The sequence below is a fragment of the Paralichthys olivaceus genome, chromosome 5, assembly GCF_024713975.1.
Source record: "Paralichthys olivaceus isolate ysfri-2021 chromosome 5, ASM2471397v2, whole genome shotgun sequence".
Classification (NCBI taxonomy): Eukaryota; Metazoa; Chordata; class Actinopteri; order Pleuronectiformes; family Paralichthyidae; genus Paralichthys; species Paralichthys olivaceus.
In genome coordinates, this window is record NC_091097.1 from 3,834,887 (window position 1) to 3,854,271 (window position 19,385).

At 39.9% G+C, this 19,385-nt stretch overlaps 1 protein-coding gene across 1 annotated transcript; it reads left to right on the forward strand.

Moving 5' to 3' along the window:
• Positions 1-512: 512 nt before the first annotated feature.
• On the forward strand, positions 513-6,761 carry eef2kmt (eukaryotic elongation factor 2 lysine methyltransferase). Its single transcript, XM_020094409.2, has 8 exons — positions 513-712; positions 1,735-1,797; positions 1,884-1,964; positions 2,083-2,184; positions 2,757-2,890; positions 3,828-4,072; positions 5,231-5,368; positions 5,739-6,761. The coding sequence occupies exons 1-8, from the start codon at positions 623-625 to the stop codon at positions 5,837-5,839; spliced, it is 954 nt and encodes a 317-aa protein (XP_019949968.1). The 5' UTR covers positions 513-622; the 3' UTR covers positions 5,840-6,761.
• Positions 6,762-19,385: the final 12,624 nt, after the last annotated feature.

Consider the following 19,385-nt stretch of genomic DNA (forward strand, 5'->3'; position numbering starts at 1 on the left):
TGATCATAAGAAGAATAAGAATGCCTTCATCCACATGCACAGAATATATTTCATTTTCAAATTGATGCTGCTCAACACCATAATTGCAGAACAAACAGAAACAAACCATGAAATATTAACAATCTGCTTTTTACTCACCAGTAATGCTCACTGTGTGTGAGAGACTAAGGAGTTGGCCCAACTGTAAAGACATCTTATCTCATCCAGCGGTGACACAGCAAGAAAAGAGCGGGATGTAAACCTGAAGCAGAAGTTGATGTAGTCAGACTCATCTTCAGCTGTTAAAGAATGAATTAAAACATTAAAGATTAATATATAAATGTATTTGATATTATCTGGGGTGGACTATATTTCTTGTCCATGCTATTGATTTCAATATTCCACCAACACTGACATTGAAACATGTGTTTTCACAGACACAACTATTCTTTTATTCTATTATTTGTTGTTTAATCAAACAACGCAATGAAACTATTTAAAAAACTACACTACCCAGTAGCTCCAGCGAGAGACATTGCGGTGGATTGTGGGTAAGCAGGAAGTAAACAAACTCGCATGGTCGCATAAGATTCTGCGGTGGTTCGCAGCAGGAAACCTCCGAGATCCGACTATCAGAGAAAAGATGGATATGTTGAAAGAAAAGATGGATGTGTTGAACGATTTCCAGCGATTCTTTTTCTCTATGAGTCGTTTGGCTTCGTTTCCCTGGACTGTGAGTGGATCCGAACTCAGCTCACACATCTGTTTGTTCGTGCTGCTGCACATCAGGACACTCTTCTGGATAATTCGGCAAAAAAATCGGAAACACAAATGAGCACAGATGATCTGTGTTTGTCTCTCTCAGAGCTGCAGCTTCCGGAGTTTGCGCAATGTCTATATTACGTTTCCAGTGAAAACGAGCGAATTTAGAGACTGACATTTAAATAAGAGAAGATATATTTTACCTTCGGTCAAGGTCGAGTTCACTTTTGTGTTTGTTACAAATATCGATATGTGTATGTTTAGAAAAACACATGTATCTATAACAATAGACTTTATTTCTACAGCCTTTTAAAAACAGCGCGTCAACGTGCTTTACAGGGGTTTCAAGAAAATTACAATATTTTGGGTAATTAGGCACTAAAATTTAAATTAATTAATTAATTGAGTTATATACACTAGATACAAGATAATTATAAAAAAACAAAGGAAAACAATTTTAGCAGAAAACCTATGAGGTGATGATAATGATAATAGTCATAATAATGCCAGTAACAATTTATTGCTCACTGTTAGGTCTCTGATGTGCTCAAAATCAAGATCAGTGTCCATAAATCTCCATTTATTCATCTCGCCAATACCACAAGATCAAAATTTACCTCATGTGGATACATTCAAAAAACGTTCCTTTCCTTCCGTCTAGCAATTAATCCAGCAATGTAAGTTCCTGCCTATATAGTAAATTTCCTGAAGCACACAGGGATGCCTAGTCAAACAATATTTAGAAATGGCTCCAACAATAATAAAGAAATTATTTAAAATATGTCAATCAATAAGGTCCTGAGCACAAAATGCCCGGTCAACAGACAGAAGAGTCCTGCGAATGAGATCACATCCAGAAAGAAACATGATATTTCTGATGTAAAATGCTCTGACTAAATCATTTTAAGATTGATCTGTGATGTATTCAAAAACACATTGAAGGTCTGAAACCTTATTATGATTATGTCTGACCAATCATTTCTGCTTTTACAGTTTCTAGAAAAAGACCTGCAAAGCAACAAATCATCACAATTCATTTCAGATATCTTGAAACAGGTGAGCGTGTCTGCACACGAACATCATCAGAGCGTCCTCAGTTTTCAGTGAAACTAACATCAGTGTGTCGGTCCTGTTGTTTCCAGACATGTCTTCACTCTCTGTGCACTAAGTTTCCACCATCAGTCAAATACAGGAGGCTGTTCATCTCTGAGCTCATCAGACAGGTAGGTCCTCCATCTGTGCAAAATTCAAAAGTAACGTTTTTACTTCATCCCTCTCAGCTCGGGGCCCCAGGCAGTTGCATGTTTTGCCAGTCTTTTGGTCTCTGTGTTCCCTTCACAGCAGGAGCATGCGGGCTGCGACCCTCTGGACGAGCTGTACGACGCTCTGGCCAAGGTGCTGGGAGCTGAAGACACGACTGACTGCTACAAGAGCTACTTACTGGTACCTAACACGCACAGCATGCTGGTTTACCTTCAGAACATCTCTTTCATTTGTCTCTAAAACCAACCCTGGGTTTGTTCATGTCTTAACTCCCTTCCTTCGTCTGTGGCTCTCAGTTTCAAGCCCACAGCCCAAATGTATATTTTCTGTAAAAAGGTTCAGTAATCTGCTAAAACTGTTGCAGGGGGCTCGTTTATCAAACAGAATTTTCAGCAGAAGAATAAAATGTGTCAGGCTTTGGAGTCACGCACTTGTCTTCGTTAGTCGGAGACATTCATCGTTGGTTTGGTTCTGTACATGGGATTTATTCACAAGAAGAAAAATAAAGAATATGTCGGCAGACTAAAACAAAAAACAGCTGCAGATAACGGTGAGTGAGTGAGTTTCACAGCGACGCGTCAGAGTCCGTCTGTTTCTCCAGCTCACTACAATATATTGAATATTTACACACCAACTCTAAGTGAAAATTTTATAAAAATGTGTCCTGAAGTACTGTTTACTCTTTCCTGTCATTAACACAATCTGAAGTAACAAAGTGACATGTGGGTAAGGTGATGGTTTATGTGCTGCAGCCCTGTGGTGACTCAGTCAGCCTGTTGGAGAACGTCGCTCTGATCTCAGAGGGAACCACCGGTCTGGTGACCTGGGAGAGCGCCCTCTACCTGGCAGAGTGGGCTCTGGATCACCAGCAGGCCTTCACCGGCAGGTACGTCACCACCACCCCAAACATTAAAGGGATGTTCTCACCTAAGGTAATTTGCTTTATTTTTTATCCAATAGTGTGATGAGAAGATCAACACCACTCTCATGTCTTGAAGATAGAGCTTGTCAGTTTATCTAAGCATAGGGACTGGGAGTAACTTTCCGCCTGCCTCTACCAAGAGATGGGAAAACCCACCTGTCAGCATCTATAAAGTAGAACCCGATCTATACATGTATATTTTTCGGGGCCAATGCTGATACTTATATCAGTGAATAAAAAAAATCCTGATACCAATATACTGTGATATTTATAACTGACTGGCATTGTTCTGTTGGATAGCGACTCCTGGACAAAACAGTTTTGGTATAATTATAATAATATACTTGAAATGAAGACACTCCTGAGAATCTGTAAAAATGTCAATGTCGTTTTGTTAACAAATGCTGCACTCTACTGGACAAACTGCATAACGACACAATTACCAACAGCCAAAGCCTTTTGACCTCCACCAAGGAGGTGATGTTTTCAGCATTTGTTTGTAAGAACTCAAATGGTTCCATGAAATTTGTGAACAGAGGAACTCATTAAATTTTAAATCTGAGCATATGAACAGGTCCTGGAATAGGATGAGGGGATGGTTGACAAACACTGAGGGAGAGGAAGGATGTTTATTTACCCCAAATCATCACATAAAGCAGTTGCTCTTTTCACATTTAGTTTTTTAGCACAGAATAAAGAAGATGAAATTATTATTATTATTCACTGAGCTGTAGAATATAAATTCCAATTTTTGAAAGAAAATTTGAATTTGACGCAGTGAAGCACCAAACCCCAAAGATGATATGTGTTGTTTAACTGTAATGAGGTCAGGGATCCTACATTTACGTTAAAAGTGCTGTTCCCCCCCCCCCCCTCCTCCTCCTCCTCCTCTTGTCTGCAGGACGGTTCTGGAGCTGGGCAGTGGTGTGGGGTTGACTGGTATCACCATCTGTCGCTCCTGCAGCCCGGACAGATTTGTCTTCAGCGACTGTCACCCCAGCGTCCTGCAGAAACTGAGAACCAACGTCCACCTGAATAGCCTGAGTGAGCAGACGACTCCCGCGGTCAGCGTTGAACTGCTGGACTGGACAACAGCGACTGAGGAGCAGTTACAAGAGATCGGAGCTGACACCGTCATCGCTGCAGGTCTGCGTTCAGTCTTACTGTCTGCAAGAGAGGAAATTCATTTACACAGTGAATTAGAGAAGAACCAGCTATTTCAGATTAAAGATTCTCTGTGTGACCGCTCCTCCACCGTGTATCAGGCATTTGCAACTTGTACACTGACTTCAAACTAACATTGACTACTCAGGCTGCCCTCAGGCTCTTTTCTGCTGTTCTAAGTCTAATTGATTGTACTAATTCCCTCAAGTGTTAGATATCACATTCAGAATGAGTGCACACACCATCCAGAAAACATAATGAGTCTGGACATGGCATAAAAATACATGTTCATCACACTGACAAAACTGAAAGGAGAATTATTCTGCTCAGATTCAGGTTGATATATTAGTTTTAGTTTTACATCACCTTCCTCATACTGTTCATTGCTGCAGCTCCTCTTGGTTTTAGCCCAGTCTGCTCAGATTGTCCCACTCAGATTTCGATTATTGTTTTTCAGGTTCATATCCTTTTTCAGTATTTTCAGGAGTTGGAAAGGAGGGAGGGGATCAGTGTTAACTGTTAAAAAGTCATCTACACTTATTTAAAGCTCATGTGTTGCTTTTTATTCGTAATTATTTTTTTTGTGACTTAAATACACATCTTCCAAGCCTCAGTATATGATATATGTGGATTATATATAACTAATATGTTATCTTATCCTCATCTTCTTATTCTCTGCTATATCTGAAGTAATTATTGTACATCAGGACGATAAAGAGGAGCTTCTACAAGTGAGAATGTAATTTAGAGGACTACTCAAGAGTTGGGCTGGTTAACATGTGAACATGAGGAGAATTTACTGAAATACATAAACTGTCTTTATACATATTTTAATTAAATTATTTGCAAAAAGTCCCTTTTTATGAATTTGGGCCCCTGCCCCTCTGACATCCTCTGCATGCCCCTATCTGCACTACTTACAAGGAGCGTCAGTGTTTTCCATGAGGGGAGGGACTCCCTTTACCACAGGCTTTGGGCTTTTTGACTTTGCAGAGCTTTTACATTCATAAACGAAATTTAAAAAATGGGGAAAGAACTGCTCTACTGCTCTGCTCTATTTTGTCAGTTTTGTAGCTGATCTGTTTTCTTCAGCAGTGTAAATGATTCAAACCTCACAGATATTTAATTCCTGTGTTCCAGATGTGGTGTACGATCCCGACATCGTGGGAAGCCTGGTGACACTTGTGTCCAAGATCCTGAGATGTTCTTCTCCTGAGGTCCTTATCTGCTCCACCATAAGAAACCAGGAGACGTACAGCAGCTTCAAGCAGCAGCTCGGTAAGAGCTTTTATTTTATTTTATTATTTTTATTATTATCAAGATGACATCAGAGCCAAAGACCTGAAGCAGTAAAGTCAGTCTTAGTTTTTCTCTGATGACTAAATTAAAGTTTAAAGTGTTGAATGAAGAATTTCTTTTTACTCTCATGACAAACAGTAACTTTAGTAGGACTCTCTCTTCTACATATATTGGGGACATTTCCAGAGATGGAAAGTCATTCTTCTAACTTTGCTGTTTTCATGTTCTTTTAAGAAGTAACCTTTTATGATAAACTGACTTTATTTACTTGTGAAAACTTTCTGGTTGCTGTTAACTGTTCTAAACTTTTCTGATCTCAGTTGTGTTTTGTTTTGTTTTGTTTTGACAGAAATCGCAGGAATCCGCCATCATGTGATCACAGGACCCGTCAGCCACGTGTTTCCTTACAGCAGATTCTCGTCCATAGAAATGATCAAACTTTACAGATGACAAACATGTAGTGCCATAACGATTTTATTTACAAAAGAACGTCATCGAAGTTTCAAACAATTGAATCAAGGCCGCTTTCACTCCTACCTGGTTTCCCGTTGCTCCAGATGTGCAGTCCGCAAGTATGGGAGGGCTTGTTTGGTGATGGTGGTCTCACCAGGGAATTTATCCTGATCCTAATAAAGGCTATTCTGGTCATTTTGTTGGACCCCACAACAAGAGCCTTGCTCTTGTTCCCTTGTTAAGTGTCACAGGACCAATTTTTGCAGACTTCGTTGAGGTTGACCACTCAGCTCTTCAGGAGTACCTTCTGGTCTGCTTGTTTGATGTTAGTGTTACAATGTGTAATATTTAACCAGTTTGAAAAAGAACCCTTTATGGTATTGTGCTTTCAATCATTTTCTTAGATTACCTGAAAGTTTTAATTACACACTGTACTTTCAGCCAACACTGTCATATATTTTTTATCCAGTAATATTCCCTCGACAAAAGTTTTTAGGGGATGTAAAAGAAAATGTTGTTATTGACATTTAAATCATGATCAAGATTTGTGGTGAAACATGACATTGTGTAATTAATGATTTTCGTTGAGGTTGAAGGTGGGTTTATGTCAACGCTCCCCTTCTGTCAATAGATGAACTGCTAATGATTATTATTGAATCTTTTTTTCACATTTATTTTTTAGATTAAAATGTTTAAACAACAACATCAGTAACACCCGCCCTTTAAGTATTGATATTGGCCATTAAAAAAATCATTTCGCTCAATGGCCACTGAACTGTAGTAGAGTTAATGTGCATAAAATACTATGAATTAACTATCGTATTGGATGTAAAAATACAATTGTAAGTGTGACTGATTTAAAATCTAAATTGTATTCATTAATGTTCTAATACTAATGAATAAATGAACTTCACCAGTACATTCTTTATTCACTAGTATGCATGTATTAAATATGTTTTATTGTTTTTTGTTACTTTGGATGTTTCTGAAAGCAAACGTCTGTGCCATTAGCTTTAACCTTCCCCCTGAGTCATGGTTATGAGAACTTTTTGAGAAATCTGCACCAAGGAATAAAAGAGACAAGGAGGAATGTGTGTTGGTCAGAGGTCAAACAGGAACAGAGCTCCAGGCTCAATTGAGGGTCTTTTATGGGATAACGCTTCCTCCTAGTGGCTGAAATTGAAAATTGCTTTTAAATGGATAGTTCACCGAAAATGAATATTCACTCATTACATACTCACCACTATCCCGATGGAGGGGGTGGGTGAAAGTTTGTGTCCACAAAACACTTCTGGAGTCACAGGGGTAAACAGCATTGCAGCTGAATCCAATTCAATTGAGGTCAGTTGTATCATTAGTCATATAAATAACCAACAACAGTAGAGCTGCATCAACCAATCAATAAGTAATCGATTACTAAATGAATTTAGAAATTGTGTGCCCTTCTTTTGTTTTTTACTTATTTAAGGTTTGACTGAAAAATGTCCCAAATAGAATATATTATTGTCAACAAATACATTTACAACATTTAACTTTTTTCCACTTGCATGAGTTCATTTACTGAAGCTTGGATACCATTAAAATAAAAGATACTTAGTTTTAATTATGACTCAGTGTGTGTAAAGTTTGCGGCAATGACACGTTATCTTCGTAGGCCGATTCAGTGCTGGGGGATATTTTGGGAAGACATGATGAAATCCTTTATTTTACAACCATTTACAGAAGTCAGTGCAGAATAATCTCCCTGAGACTTTTTATACAAGCCCTCTCAGTCCTAAATTTGACTCAGATTAAATGATGTGTATTTTAACATCTCAAGAAGATTTTGATAAAAAATGAATTTTAGGATATCTGGGCCTAAAAATGGTTCAGGCTTTAGATCTGTGGGTATGAAATATAATTTGTGCTTCTATTAAAAACTGCTGGCAACAAAAACTTGACCCTTATCTGGGTCTCTGAGCTGTGTTACATCAGAGCCACTGAGAGAAGCATCAGTAATCCCATATACTGTAACATACTGTGCGTAATCTGTGGTTGCTCTCAATTCTCTGCAGGATGTGATGTGGGACAGAGACGAGGTGACACAGGGTGAACTGAACATGAAGAGGTGACAGAACTCTCGTGGACACGCTTACATTACACACATACACATTATATGCAAAATAATCAGATCTATTATTACAGACTATGATACGTAAAACTAACTAAAACAAGAAACTGACACATGAGCAGCTGTTGTTTAAATCAGCCCACCACTTGTGTTGCAGTTTACATCCATGTCTGTCCAGACTCATATAGTCAATGAAGTGAAGACTTAAAATAGGAATTTAATAAAATAAAATGAAGTGCATGTAATCATAATTAGCATATTCATTCTTGAGCTGACCATAACTTTTATTGAGGTCACATCAAACTTTTACCTTTGACCACCACCACAAAATCAAGAGAGCATGTGTACCAAATTGAAGAAAATATGTTGAGCTGAGATATTCATGAGACAGGTGTATGGATGGACAGATGGACGTTAGGAAGGATATGCATTTGTCCAGATGTGTGGACATTTACATGGACAGATGTATGAATGAATGTTTGGACGGATGGATGGAAGTTTGGACAGACTGATGAATGGATGGATGTTTGGACAGACCTGTTAATGGATGGATGTTTGGACAGACTGATGAATGGATGGATGGATTGATGTGGATGGATAATCTGTTGTTAAGAGTGCTGTTCACAAATGAAGGTGAATAGTGCTGAGTGAAGACCCGTAGCTGAATTGAGCGGAGGTCAGTTTTTCAGATAATGGCGGCACCTTCCATTAAGAGGCCTTGAGAGATGGGCGGTATAATCAATAACCACATCTGATTGGTGGAGACGTGTGACATACAATGACATATGACTGGTTTTCAAATTAAGGGTCAGAGGTTAGCGTGTGTTCACAGCACTGCAGAGAACGGGAGGACAACAAGGACAAGATGCTTTGTTGGATTGTGCAGGAATGAAAACAAGAAGAAAATTAGTTGAATCCCTTTTCAGTCAGATGATCTCCACAGATCTTCCAGTGGGATGATCAGAGACAGCAGATGAGGACGTTTCAGAGAGCAGAGTGGTGCAGCATCAACACACCAGAAAGCAAAACATTTGTTATTGATCTTATTGATCCAGTGATGCTTAAATGTGAGAAGTGCTGCAGCCAGAGGGTCCACTCATGAACCAGTCAAGTAAAACAAACTTGGACTCAACAAAAAGTGACTCCTGGGTCTGAGCTGATTTACTGTATAGTCAGGTTGTCGATGGACTGAGTGAATCTGGAACTCATTAGTTTTGGATCTTTCACAAACAAAAACATGACTCAGGGGGAAACCCTGACCTGCACGTCAGCTCAAAGTAATCACAGACTGGTTCCAGATAAAATTCAAAACCTCCTCCTCTGACTTTTCATTCACTTCACTTAAAAACTGTAAAAATAGAAAATGATTTGGTTTAGAAGTAAACAAAAAGAAAATCAGTAATGTTGCAATTATAGATCTGTGAGTAAGAAAAGAAACATGATCACATGCTTTAAGATCTGGGATTAATCAGCAACATAACATTTCAAATGTGATGCATTCAGTGACACACATGGTGTCTGGACACTTGTACAGCTTAAACAAGAGCCTTACTCCTTTATACCTTTTTAGGGAGTAAAAACAAATACAAAAATACAAATACAAGCAAATATATAGATCAATAAAAAAAATTGAAATTCAACTAAATACTGCACATTCAACCACCAGGGCGAAGCCTCAGTTATTCTTCATTCACTCACCCAACAGCAGAACGTCTCTTTTGTTAAGTCTGGCCACCACACACCTAAAGCCCGGCACATCACGTTCCCACACCAAAGCTAGCATCACAACCACATTTAAATCGAACATTCTCTTTTGTGACTTACTGAGAGAAATAACCATCTCTTAATAGTCGGAGAAACATGAGTATGTTTCTTTAAAAAAAGTATCTTATTTAGTTTTACTCAACAATTATGGGCAGGGTTGCTAGGTCTGTGTGACAAAACCAGTGCAATATCCAATCAAAACTAAACAAAACAAGTCCAAAAAACCATCCAGAACTCAAAATATAATGCTCCAATAACAGATTCACTGCCTTTTTACACAGCATTATTGCCATAGTATGTTGTAATATGAGAGCATAACAAGCACACATGTTTAGTGCGCCAGCATGAACCTACACAGTTCTTTAACTGGGGTCCTGAAATGACTTTGTATAGAGTGTATTAGCGCAGGGTTTTGAGAAAAAGCATCACAAAATCTGAATGTGAAATCGATAAATCCTGCTGTCAAACTGAAAGACCACATTCTTGAATAAAAAGAGAAAAAAACCTCAATACATTTTATCGTTGACTCGAACTAGAGATTGAGACATAAACTCCTGAGGAAAATGTTTGCAGACCGTATAAATCAAGTGATTTATCAGAGACTTCTACAGAAGCTCCCTTCTTCCAACGGGTAGAGTCGCCCTGTGTTGGTCATTTGAGAGAGTACAGCGTTCAGACTCTTGGGAATTGACTGGATCCGGAGTCTACGTCCATTTTTCATTACAGTCAGTGGTTCACACATCTTAAGGCAACGAAAAGTTCTGGTCCAGATATATCAACTGCACGGCTGCCTGTAGAATGCAGCTCTCAGTCTTACCTGCACTCAGCTGGTTTGAAACAGGCTAATTGCATCATTTTTCACCGGTGACGCACCCTGACTGAGCCGTTTGGGGTTCCTGGATCCAAAACCATAGCACTCAGCAGAGAAAGTGATCAGACTTTTATTAGATACATCTTGATGTTGAGCTTTAACTCGACAGCTTGAGGTTTTCACAGAATGAAACACCACGAGAGTGAATTTTCATGAACTCACTGCTCTGGAGGTCGATTTGTCAGCTGCAGTGAACACATCCCCCTGTATGCAGGGAGATGTAGTAGTTGATGCAGACACATTTTTTCTAATATACTCTGAAAGGTTAATTTTGTGCAATGTTTTTCCAGAATATATTAGAGTCAGAACTCAGAGGGTAAAAAGGGCAACTGCCACATGTCCTGTGCTGCTTCTTCTCATCTCTTGGATGTCTTGATTCACCTCCTCTTCATCCTTTCTCCTGTTTCTTTTCTCCAGCAGCCGTTTCAGACTCATGGAGAGAGTCAGTCAGTGTGAGGATGCTGCAGCTCTGGGTCGTGTAAGTACAAATAAATCCGAGGCTTAATCTCCAGTGCTCCCAGGGGAAGGAGGATGAACAACAAACTGCCTTCAAAACTCCCCTTAATTTTCAAAACTTAATGTGCGTGAGTTGGAAGATGCTTCACAAACTGTCCCACAGTTTCTCTCTGCTGACTCAAAGTCCATGTGCAGCCACAGCAAAGCCAAAATGCAACCAAAGTGGAAGAAGTGTGGTCAACAGTATTGCCAGATGGGAAATATTGAAGTATCTTTCCAGAGATGAGAATATTATCACAAAAACAAATCATATCCAAGAAAACAATACACAATAAATACAGTCAATCTGTCTAGTCATCCGTCTGTATGTCCATCTAGCTAATTCCAGGAATCTCTGTCTGTCTGTATGTGGAGGACTATTCATCTAATCCGCTTCACACTAGGCCTGTGTAATGTTAAGGGCTTGAAGAAGTGCAGTGTCGAATTTGGTGCAATTTGGACATATGACAAGTCAGTGGTGTCGGGACCTTAACAGACATTCTGTAGACCACATTTGTCTTCTACCTTCTCGGACAAAGTACAACAGTGGTTGGCAGCCCACTGGCCATACATTATGTCTATTTCACCATATCGGACTCACACAGGCATTCACAGGTATACGGGTTCTGATCTCTGTCATGTCAATAATCACTTCCTGTTTGTTTCTCTGTTGTAAAAACACAACTTTGGTTTTGTTGCAGCAATTTCGAGCTGAATTACAGAGATTTCCTTTACGAAAAGTTGTGAACTTCAATATAAAGATTGTATCGATGGCTTAAAATACCTGTGAAATAGTTGATATGTATGAAATATGAAAAATAAAAATTTTTCAATGGCCAACATTGTTGTTGTTGTACGTCATAAACCTACGACAATGACGTAATTACCGGCACAGAGAAAATACACCGTGTAGAGAGTTTTGATGAGCTCACTATAAAGTGAAAGAGGGAATAATGAATGAGTGGGTGATCGAGCCTCTGACTCCAAATCACACCCAAAAGCACAAGATGGTGTCACCTGTCTCCGGGATATTTTAGCTCCATTTTTTAAACAATTGGAGGAAGTGGAGCTGTGTCGTCCATCTTTATTTTGGGTGTGGTGAGATACCCATAGAATAAATCCAAATAGCCTTCATAGAGCCCCATTAATGAATAGATATTCATCTTCACACCTTGCTTCACTCCAGCAACTCCCTATCTGCCATGACTTCATGAAGTCAGTGAAGGCTCCGCAGTATCAGGCAGCTCTTCACAGACGCCAGCGTCCTGCCCCGATTTCATTATTCATCAGGTGCAGAGCAACAGCTTCTTTATTGTCTGAATTCACTGAGTCTCAGATGTAGGAAAAGCTTCTGAAGGCTTTTTTCAAAGTAATTCCCTGCACTGCCGTGCATACTGATTCTCACCAAAAGGAACAATAAAATATGCACATTGAAAACATGAAATAAGCAATGAGCAAAAAAAGTCTTTTCACTTTTGGTCTAAAAAAACTCCTAAAATAGCAAAGACTTTAAATGTGCCTGAATCCATCAAAGGAAACTTAATGTCGGCTTTACTGACCTGACATCAATCCATGTCTGATTTTTGGTGATGTTACGTTGTCCGGCACTGCAGAGCTCTAAGTTGTTTGATGTCTGCGTTCTTCTCCACAGGCACATTTTTCCAAAAGAATTTGTTTTTAAATTAACCAGCTTCACCCGCGATGTATTTTTGAGCCAATCTCATGTAATAATGATATATCTGCCAAAAAATATATAAAACATCTTGTCTATGTTCTTTTATATTGATTTTTTTTCTTCTTTGCATTGTTATGTTACTTGCAGGCCACTGCAGTTTCTCCAATACACTTGGAAATGGAAAATATCGATAGTGTTGTATTACGCAGTTTCATTGTGCTGGTTATTGTGGAGTAGAGCCGCGGTGTTGAGGTCCTGCCAATACATGTTCTTAGCTGTCCAAATCTCATCTGCTGTGACCTATATTGAAGCCAGCCACATGGGGGCGATCATGGTCATGTGGGTCATGTTCATCCTTATAAATCTAATGTTATTTCACTTTGCCTATAAAGTAATCAGAGCTGGAGAATAGAACATGTAAACACTGTATTTACCTTTAATTTACAGTTGAAAATACTTTACAAGTTGACATCTGTAAAATACAAATACAAATATACAATACAAATTCTTCACTGATGATGTTTCAGTGGCTCATCAGTGGATTTGGAGAAAGTTGATGTTCAAAGACAGATCATTGACGCTAATGTCCGGTTTGAAACACTTTGTGCTGGTTCTCCTCTTCAGGTCAAGGTTTTATGTTCAGGCCAAAACACTCAGTCTCTCTCTAAATCTTTTTTTTCCTCTTTCCTGCTTCTCAATCATGCAAACAAACTGAGGCAGGCAGAGTAATCCCTCCTCCATCTCCTTGTCATGGCTTCTAATCCAAGTCCCAGATGCCCCCGGCCCCTCAGCCAACTCTCTGCGTGTGCACGCTTGTGCGTGTTGGTTAGCCCGCTGCAGCTCAGTGCACACAAACAGACAGATTGTGTTTGGAAACAAAGCAGGAAACAGCAAAAATCGTGGCGGTCTTGTTAAATTGTGTGAAGACTGCAAACTTTTAATGTGAGTCACAAACAGCAGAAGGTGTTGCGGCACATCAGAACAGCTAACTGCTAACTTCGATGTTGAAGTCCTAAACGAGGTGGGATGAATCATGGGAGACGGCGGGTGATGCAGTAAAACAGAGTATAAAAAAAAGAGTTAAGCTGCCTTCAAATGGGGTCATGTTTTTTGTGTTCCTATAAACGCCTCCCCTCTTATGGAGTTCACAAACACGGACCTCAAAGTTTTCTCAAAGCTCAAAGTTCAGACATGATGACATGACGAGGAAATCTGAGGTTCTTGTCTTGTTCCATGAAGCAAAGGAGCCTGTGTCAGGCCAAAAGCAGCAATGGTCACTTACTCCTCATAGTAGCAGTCGATGTCTTATCTAACCTGTATAGCTTCGTCAAAAATGAACCCTGGTGTGTTTGCCTGGTTTGCACGGCTCACTTGCTCCAATGTGAAATCTGTTGATCAAACCCTGGTCACAAAATCAAGAAATGTTGGAGCTTTTCTGTTTGTGTCGAAGGGAGCTCAACTGTGACTTGGTTGTGGTGTGAAAGCAAACAGACCAATATGGAGATGATTTCCTGCCAAAATGTAAAATACACAAAAACATGTTTTACAAACTCTCTCCCATTCATAAACAAACACTGTATGATTTGCAAACATACTCCTTGTAGCACAGATTAAAATGACACAGGAGAGCACATACCTCCTTGCCAGTCGCTTCATGAAACTAAATTCATCAGATCCTTTATTTATTTATACACCAAATCACACATACTCATAACTACCAGTATGATAGATGAATCTGCCTTATAAGCAGGTTTAAAGCTTTGGTGAGGTCTTTTGTTCAAAGTATTTCTTAAATGGATAGACCTTTTGTTCAAATCCTGAAAACAGAGCGTGAAAAGGCGTCTCGCACAGGGCACTCACAGAAATGTCAGAGGACAGGGGTGAGGCCAAAGCGCGGAGGATGCTCTTTTCATCGGCAGACATCTGAAAATGTTAGCAGAAAAAAAAAAGGAAAACAAAAAACCCCAAAAAGCACATCATGTGTTCGCTGTCAGGATTATCAGCGATTGACGGCTCAGGTGGCATTTATAGGTCGACAGGTCACGAGGATGTCTGTCAACAGGACAACGCCTCGGCTGCAGGAAACCATCGAGGATAAAAACGTGCTGCATGCGGAGACTCTGCAGAAGCAGAGACCGACCGCTGATCAGGAGTCGCAGACGGTGGCAGTTTGATTACAGACACTTTGATAAACAAGTAGGTGACATCTGAAGCGGAAAATTTCCCTTGTCAATTTGATTCTCTCATCTCTGTCCCCTCACACACACAAACACACACACACGCACACACACACACAGACACACCATCTCTGTCTAATAATGCCTTAACTGTGTGGTGGTGATAGAAAGCATTGTGCCGTGACTGCTCCATAATAACCTCATCCACCTTTACCTGCCTGCTGGAGACCATCTGTGATGTAGCTGAGGACTGAAACTCCCTTCAAACTACTCTTTTTTAAATTGAGAAAATACAATTTCATAACTATTTCATAACCTTTCTGAGCTGATCTGAATCTGTATAGCTAACATCATGACATGCTCTTAAAGGAATATTTCACATAAGTGAAAGAATACACGTGTTTCAAGAATCATGCATCAGTGATGAATCTAAATTATTCACAAAGTTGTTGGCACGAAGATGCAGTGGTCTGCACTGCCGGCTCACAGCAACAAGGTTCTGTAATCGATGTAAATACAGATGGATGATGCGCCTGCACTTTCTTCCTTTGTACAAAAATGTACCTATAATATTTTGGATACGCTGCCGCCGTCTCCTGCTTTTCAGTTTTTGTGTCACCCGGAGCCAGAGTCTGTGCAGTAGTGATCGTGGAGTGGAGCTGCGGTGCCGAGGTCCCACTACACACGCTCCACCAATCACGAGTCAGTCTCTGCTGTCAATCACGACGTCCTAGTGAACATGTCAGCTCCCAAAAGTGAAGCCACATCCTCTGGATCACTGGTGACCTGCTGTGGGTCCTGAACTCCACCTCCTCCATGTTGGCAAAGAAGACATCAAATAATTTTTTTCAGAAAAATCGTGTGTATTATTTTGAGTAGTTCTTATAGCACAGATGATTGTTTGAGTGTTCAAATCTAAGTTTGGATTTCATTTGTTGTTTGAAAACAACAGTAAAAACAGTTAGAGCTTCTGACTTGGCTCACAGTGTTTCAGTGACTGACCAAGGTAGTGAGAAGAACACTGCAGGAAATCAGCCTCTACACCCTGCAAGGTTCATCTGTAGCATGAAAAGAAACCTGATGGTTGTTGGCAGCTGGTTCTTTGGTCAGACGAGACCAAAATAAATGTGTTTGGATCAGATGGAGTCCAGCGTGTGGTTTGTGGACCTGGAACAGAACCAGCACAGTGGCTGCACAGAGCCGACTGTGACACATGGAGATGAGCTGATGTGAGGCTGGGAACACGAGTTTTACAAATGAGCACAGGTTTGGATGAATAAATAATGAAAAGACGAAGCCCATTGTCAATGATGCTGAACCCTGAAGAAAAGGGAAACTGCTGACATTCTGTTTGGTTAAGGTTAGGGGTTAGTCAGAGAAATGATGTGGCATAACATGGAGTTATTTATACATCATTCCTGAGACCAGGGTGGCATGCAACACATTTGGACATATTTTAAAAGCTTCATGCAAGGCCCCGATATATTTTTTTCCAATCTTAATAAATTTGAGCCGGACAGTGAGCGTGTCGTGTCAGCTGTCAGCAAACAGTTGCAATCTGATTGACTCTGTGTTTAACTTTGAACTCACAAGGTCGGACAGTAATTGACCTGCCAGCGATTCAGTGTCTGTGATTTAAGTCAGTTCTGATATGCAGCACTTATTCCCCTTCCTGGATACACAAGAGAAAGTAAATAACACTGCTGCTGCTGCTGTGGATGACACCCTGCAGTTAAAACAAACACACATACACAATCTTTTCAGGGAAGAAGAGCTTGGGCTGTAATCATTTATTTTTAAAATGTACCTGTTTTATTAGGGGAGCAGTGGTTTTAGTACTGTGTTTATAAAATGTAATTATGAGAGTAATAACAAATATCAAAGCTCCACGAATATATTTTCTAGTATGAATCAAATGAGTATGTGCACTAAAGGCTCATCAACTCGAGTGTGAAATTGGAATTTTTGAGTTAAAGAGAGAATGAAATATGTTTTTTTTCTAATCTGGCAGGTAGAAACATGCCAGCTTTGTATTTAACATATCGACTTATTACTGAACCAATATGGCAACGAACCCCGCCATGCAACTGGTTCTGACACTCCAGGTAAGAGAAGGGAATCGAGGCCAACACCACAACACTGGGAGCTTCTCTCCTCTTCAGTCGTCACTTTTAGTTGTTCAAACGTCACTGAGCCTCGTTAGGATCAAACGCACATCCTCACAGCGTCAAAGCTCTAACATGCTGAGTCATGTGGTCAGAGCCCCCTGACTACAATTTACCTACACACACAGACACACACACACACACACTCACACACACACACACACACACGTAAATGTGTAACACAAACTCTCAATCAACTGTTGTCACTGGGTAATTTAAGTGTGTTGTGTGTGTTGTGTATTTGTTTGGATCACACAACTTTATTACAATGTGTTGACCCAGAGCTCTGAGCTCATTGGTTTCTACCGAAAACATAGGTCTTTAATCATCTGACCTCTACAATTGAAATGTAGAAATGTTGCTTCATATCTGTAAACACACACTTCAACACTTCGCGAGTTTTTTTAAAACTTAAAATTTTTGGGAGATATGAAAATCTTTCTCTCCTCCTCTGGCACCACAGAGCGATATCAAGACGTGTTTCACAGCATGTAACGAAACATAATGACGACATCAGGAGCATCAAACAAGATGGGGTGGAAAACAGAGGCCTCGACTTTCTGCTACAAAAAGAATGAAAGTTCAAACGAATATGATTTTTATTTTAGATCGATTTACACAGGACCATGTAAACAACAATCTCCCAGAAAGGAGCCTGCTGCAAACGCCTGTTTTCAGAGGGATAACACCTAACAATCTGTTTTTCTTTGTTTATAGTAGCAAAACATATGCAGGTGTTCATGTAAGGTACACGTCAGTCCTCATCAGAGCTAAAACTCCTCTGCTGTGGTCTGGGCTCCATCTGGACCTTCCAGCTCTCAAACCTACAATCCATTTATCCTGCACCACTGGGTCTCCTGGCAGCTCCACAGCACGCCAACATTGGGCTGCACCAGTACGACGACATATGGTTTGATAACACAGAGTATGAGTCACACAGTAAAGAGTAACAGTCGTGGCAGAAGTCCCACACCATGAATCTACTCTGCATTATTTTACATTAACGCTGCAGCAGATTCTGCAGCTCTGACTCACACAGGAGAAACTCCTTCAACTCTCGCTTGACTATGAAATGTATTCTGGATCAAAATGTCTTAGAACAACCACACCTGTGTTTCATGTGTTGTGTTCATACATTATCCAGAACTTTTCCAGCTATTTCAAAACCCAGAGAAATCTATCTATGAAGAATTCAAATCTTTTTATTTGCTCCTCTCTTAGTGACTTCATATTCCTCTTTCAGATGCATCAGCATGAAATTGAGCTTTTTATCCAGTTTGAGGTCAAATTGTTATGACACACCTTTTGGATCTACTTTAACTAGATTAATGGTTTTAGTCCTAGGACCTCTGGATCTTATCAGAGTCCTCACACACGTCCAGTGTTGAAGAAAGCACAGATTTTGAATGAACCTGTTTCATTCTGTGTTTTTACTGGAATTAATCAGCTGCTTGGTTTGTTTTGAAGAGGAAGTGAACTCAGAAAAGAATTCAGCTCCCACTACAAACCCCCAGAACCATCAACACTCAAGGAATCCTAACCAATGAAGACAACAACTCCCACAATCCCACGCTGCTTCACCATGTCACCAAACTCTGTCTTTTGTTGCTTTTTAAATCGATGGACCCTGGAAAACATTGTGACCAATTTGCTTTGCACAGATGGAGAAATCAGCTGACCAATAGGGGGTGACAGGGCACCGCCCTCCCAAAGAAAAAAAGGAAAAAGATGATAGTGTTAAATTTTGTTAATTAACATTATAATCATCATTATTATTTTAAAATGTATTAAATTATACAAATTCTCAAGACAGTTTGTCCTGACTGCTGCCTCTGAATATCATAGTCCCATCAGCTGCAGCGTCAAGCCCTGTCCAATAGAGAATGCGTGATTTCAGGTTGAAAATCAGTTTGGCTCAGTGTCCGTCTGTCTCTTAAACTGAATGAAGCAAAACCAGTCGAGGTCAGTGTCTGATTCTGTGATGCTGCAGGATTACGCAAAAACTACTTCACTGATTTTCTTGACAATTGGTAGAAGGGTGAGACATGAGTCAAGAAAGAACTCATTAAGGACAAAGGTGTGGATCCAGGAATCGTTCTCACTTTCTTTAACATTGTGAGATATTTTTGACACTTTCACTGATTTCACAGAGAATAATTCATGGATCTTGAAAAGAACTCTGACATATTTAGAGACTGATATCTATGAGAGTGTGGGATTTGGTGCAGCTTGATGGAATTTAAGACAGTTGTTGGGCCTTGGTATGAAAATAGTCTCACAGTATAA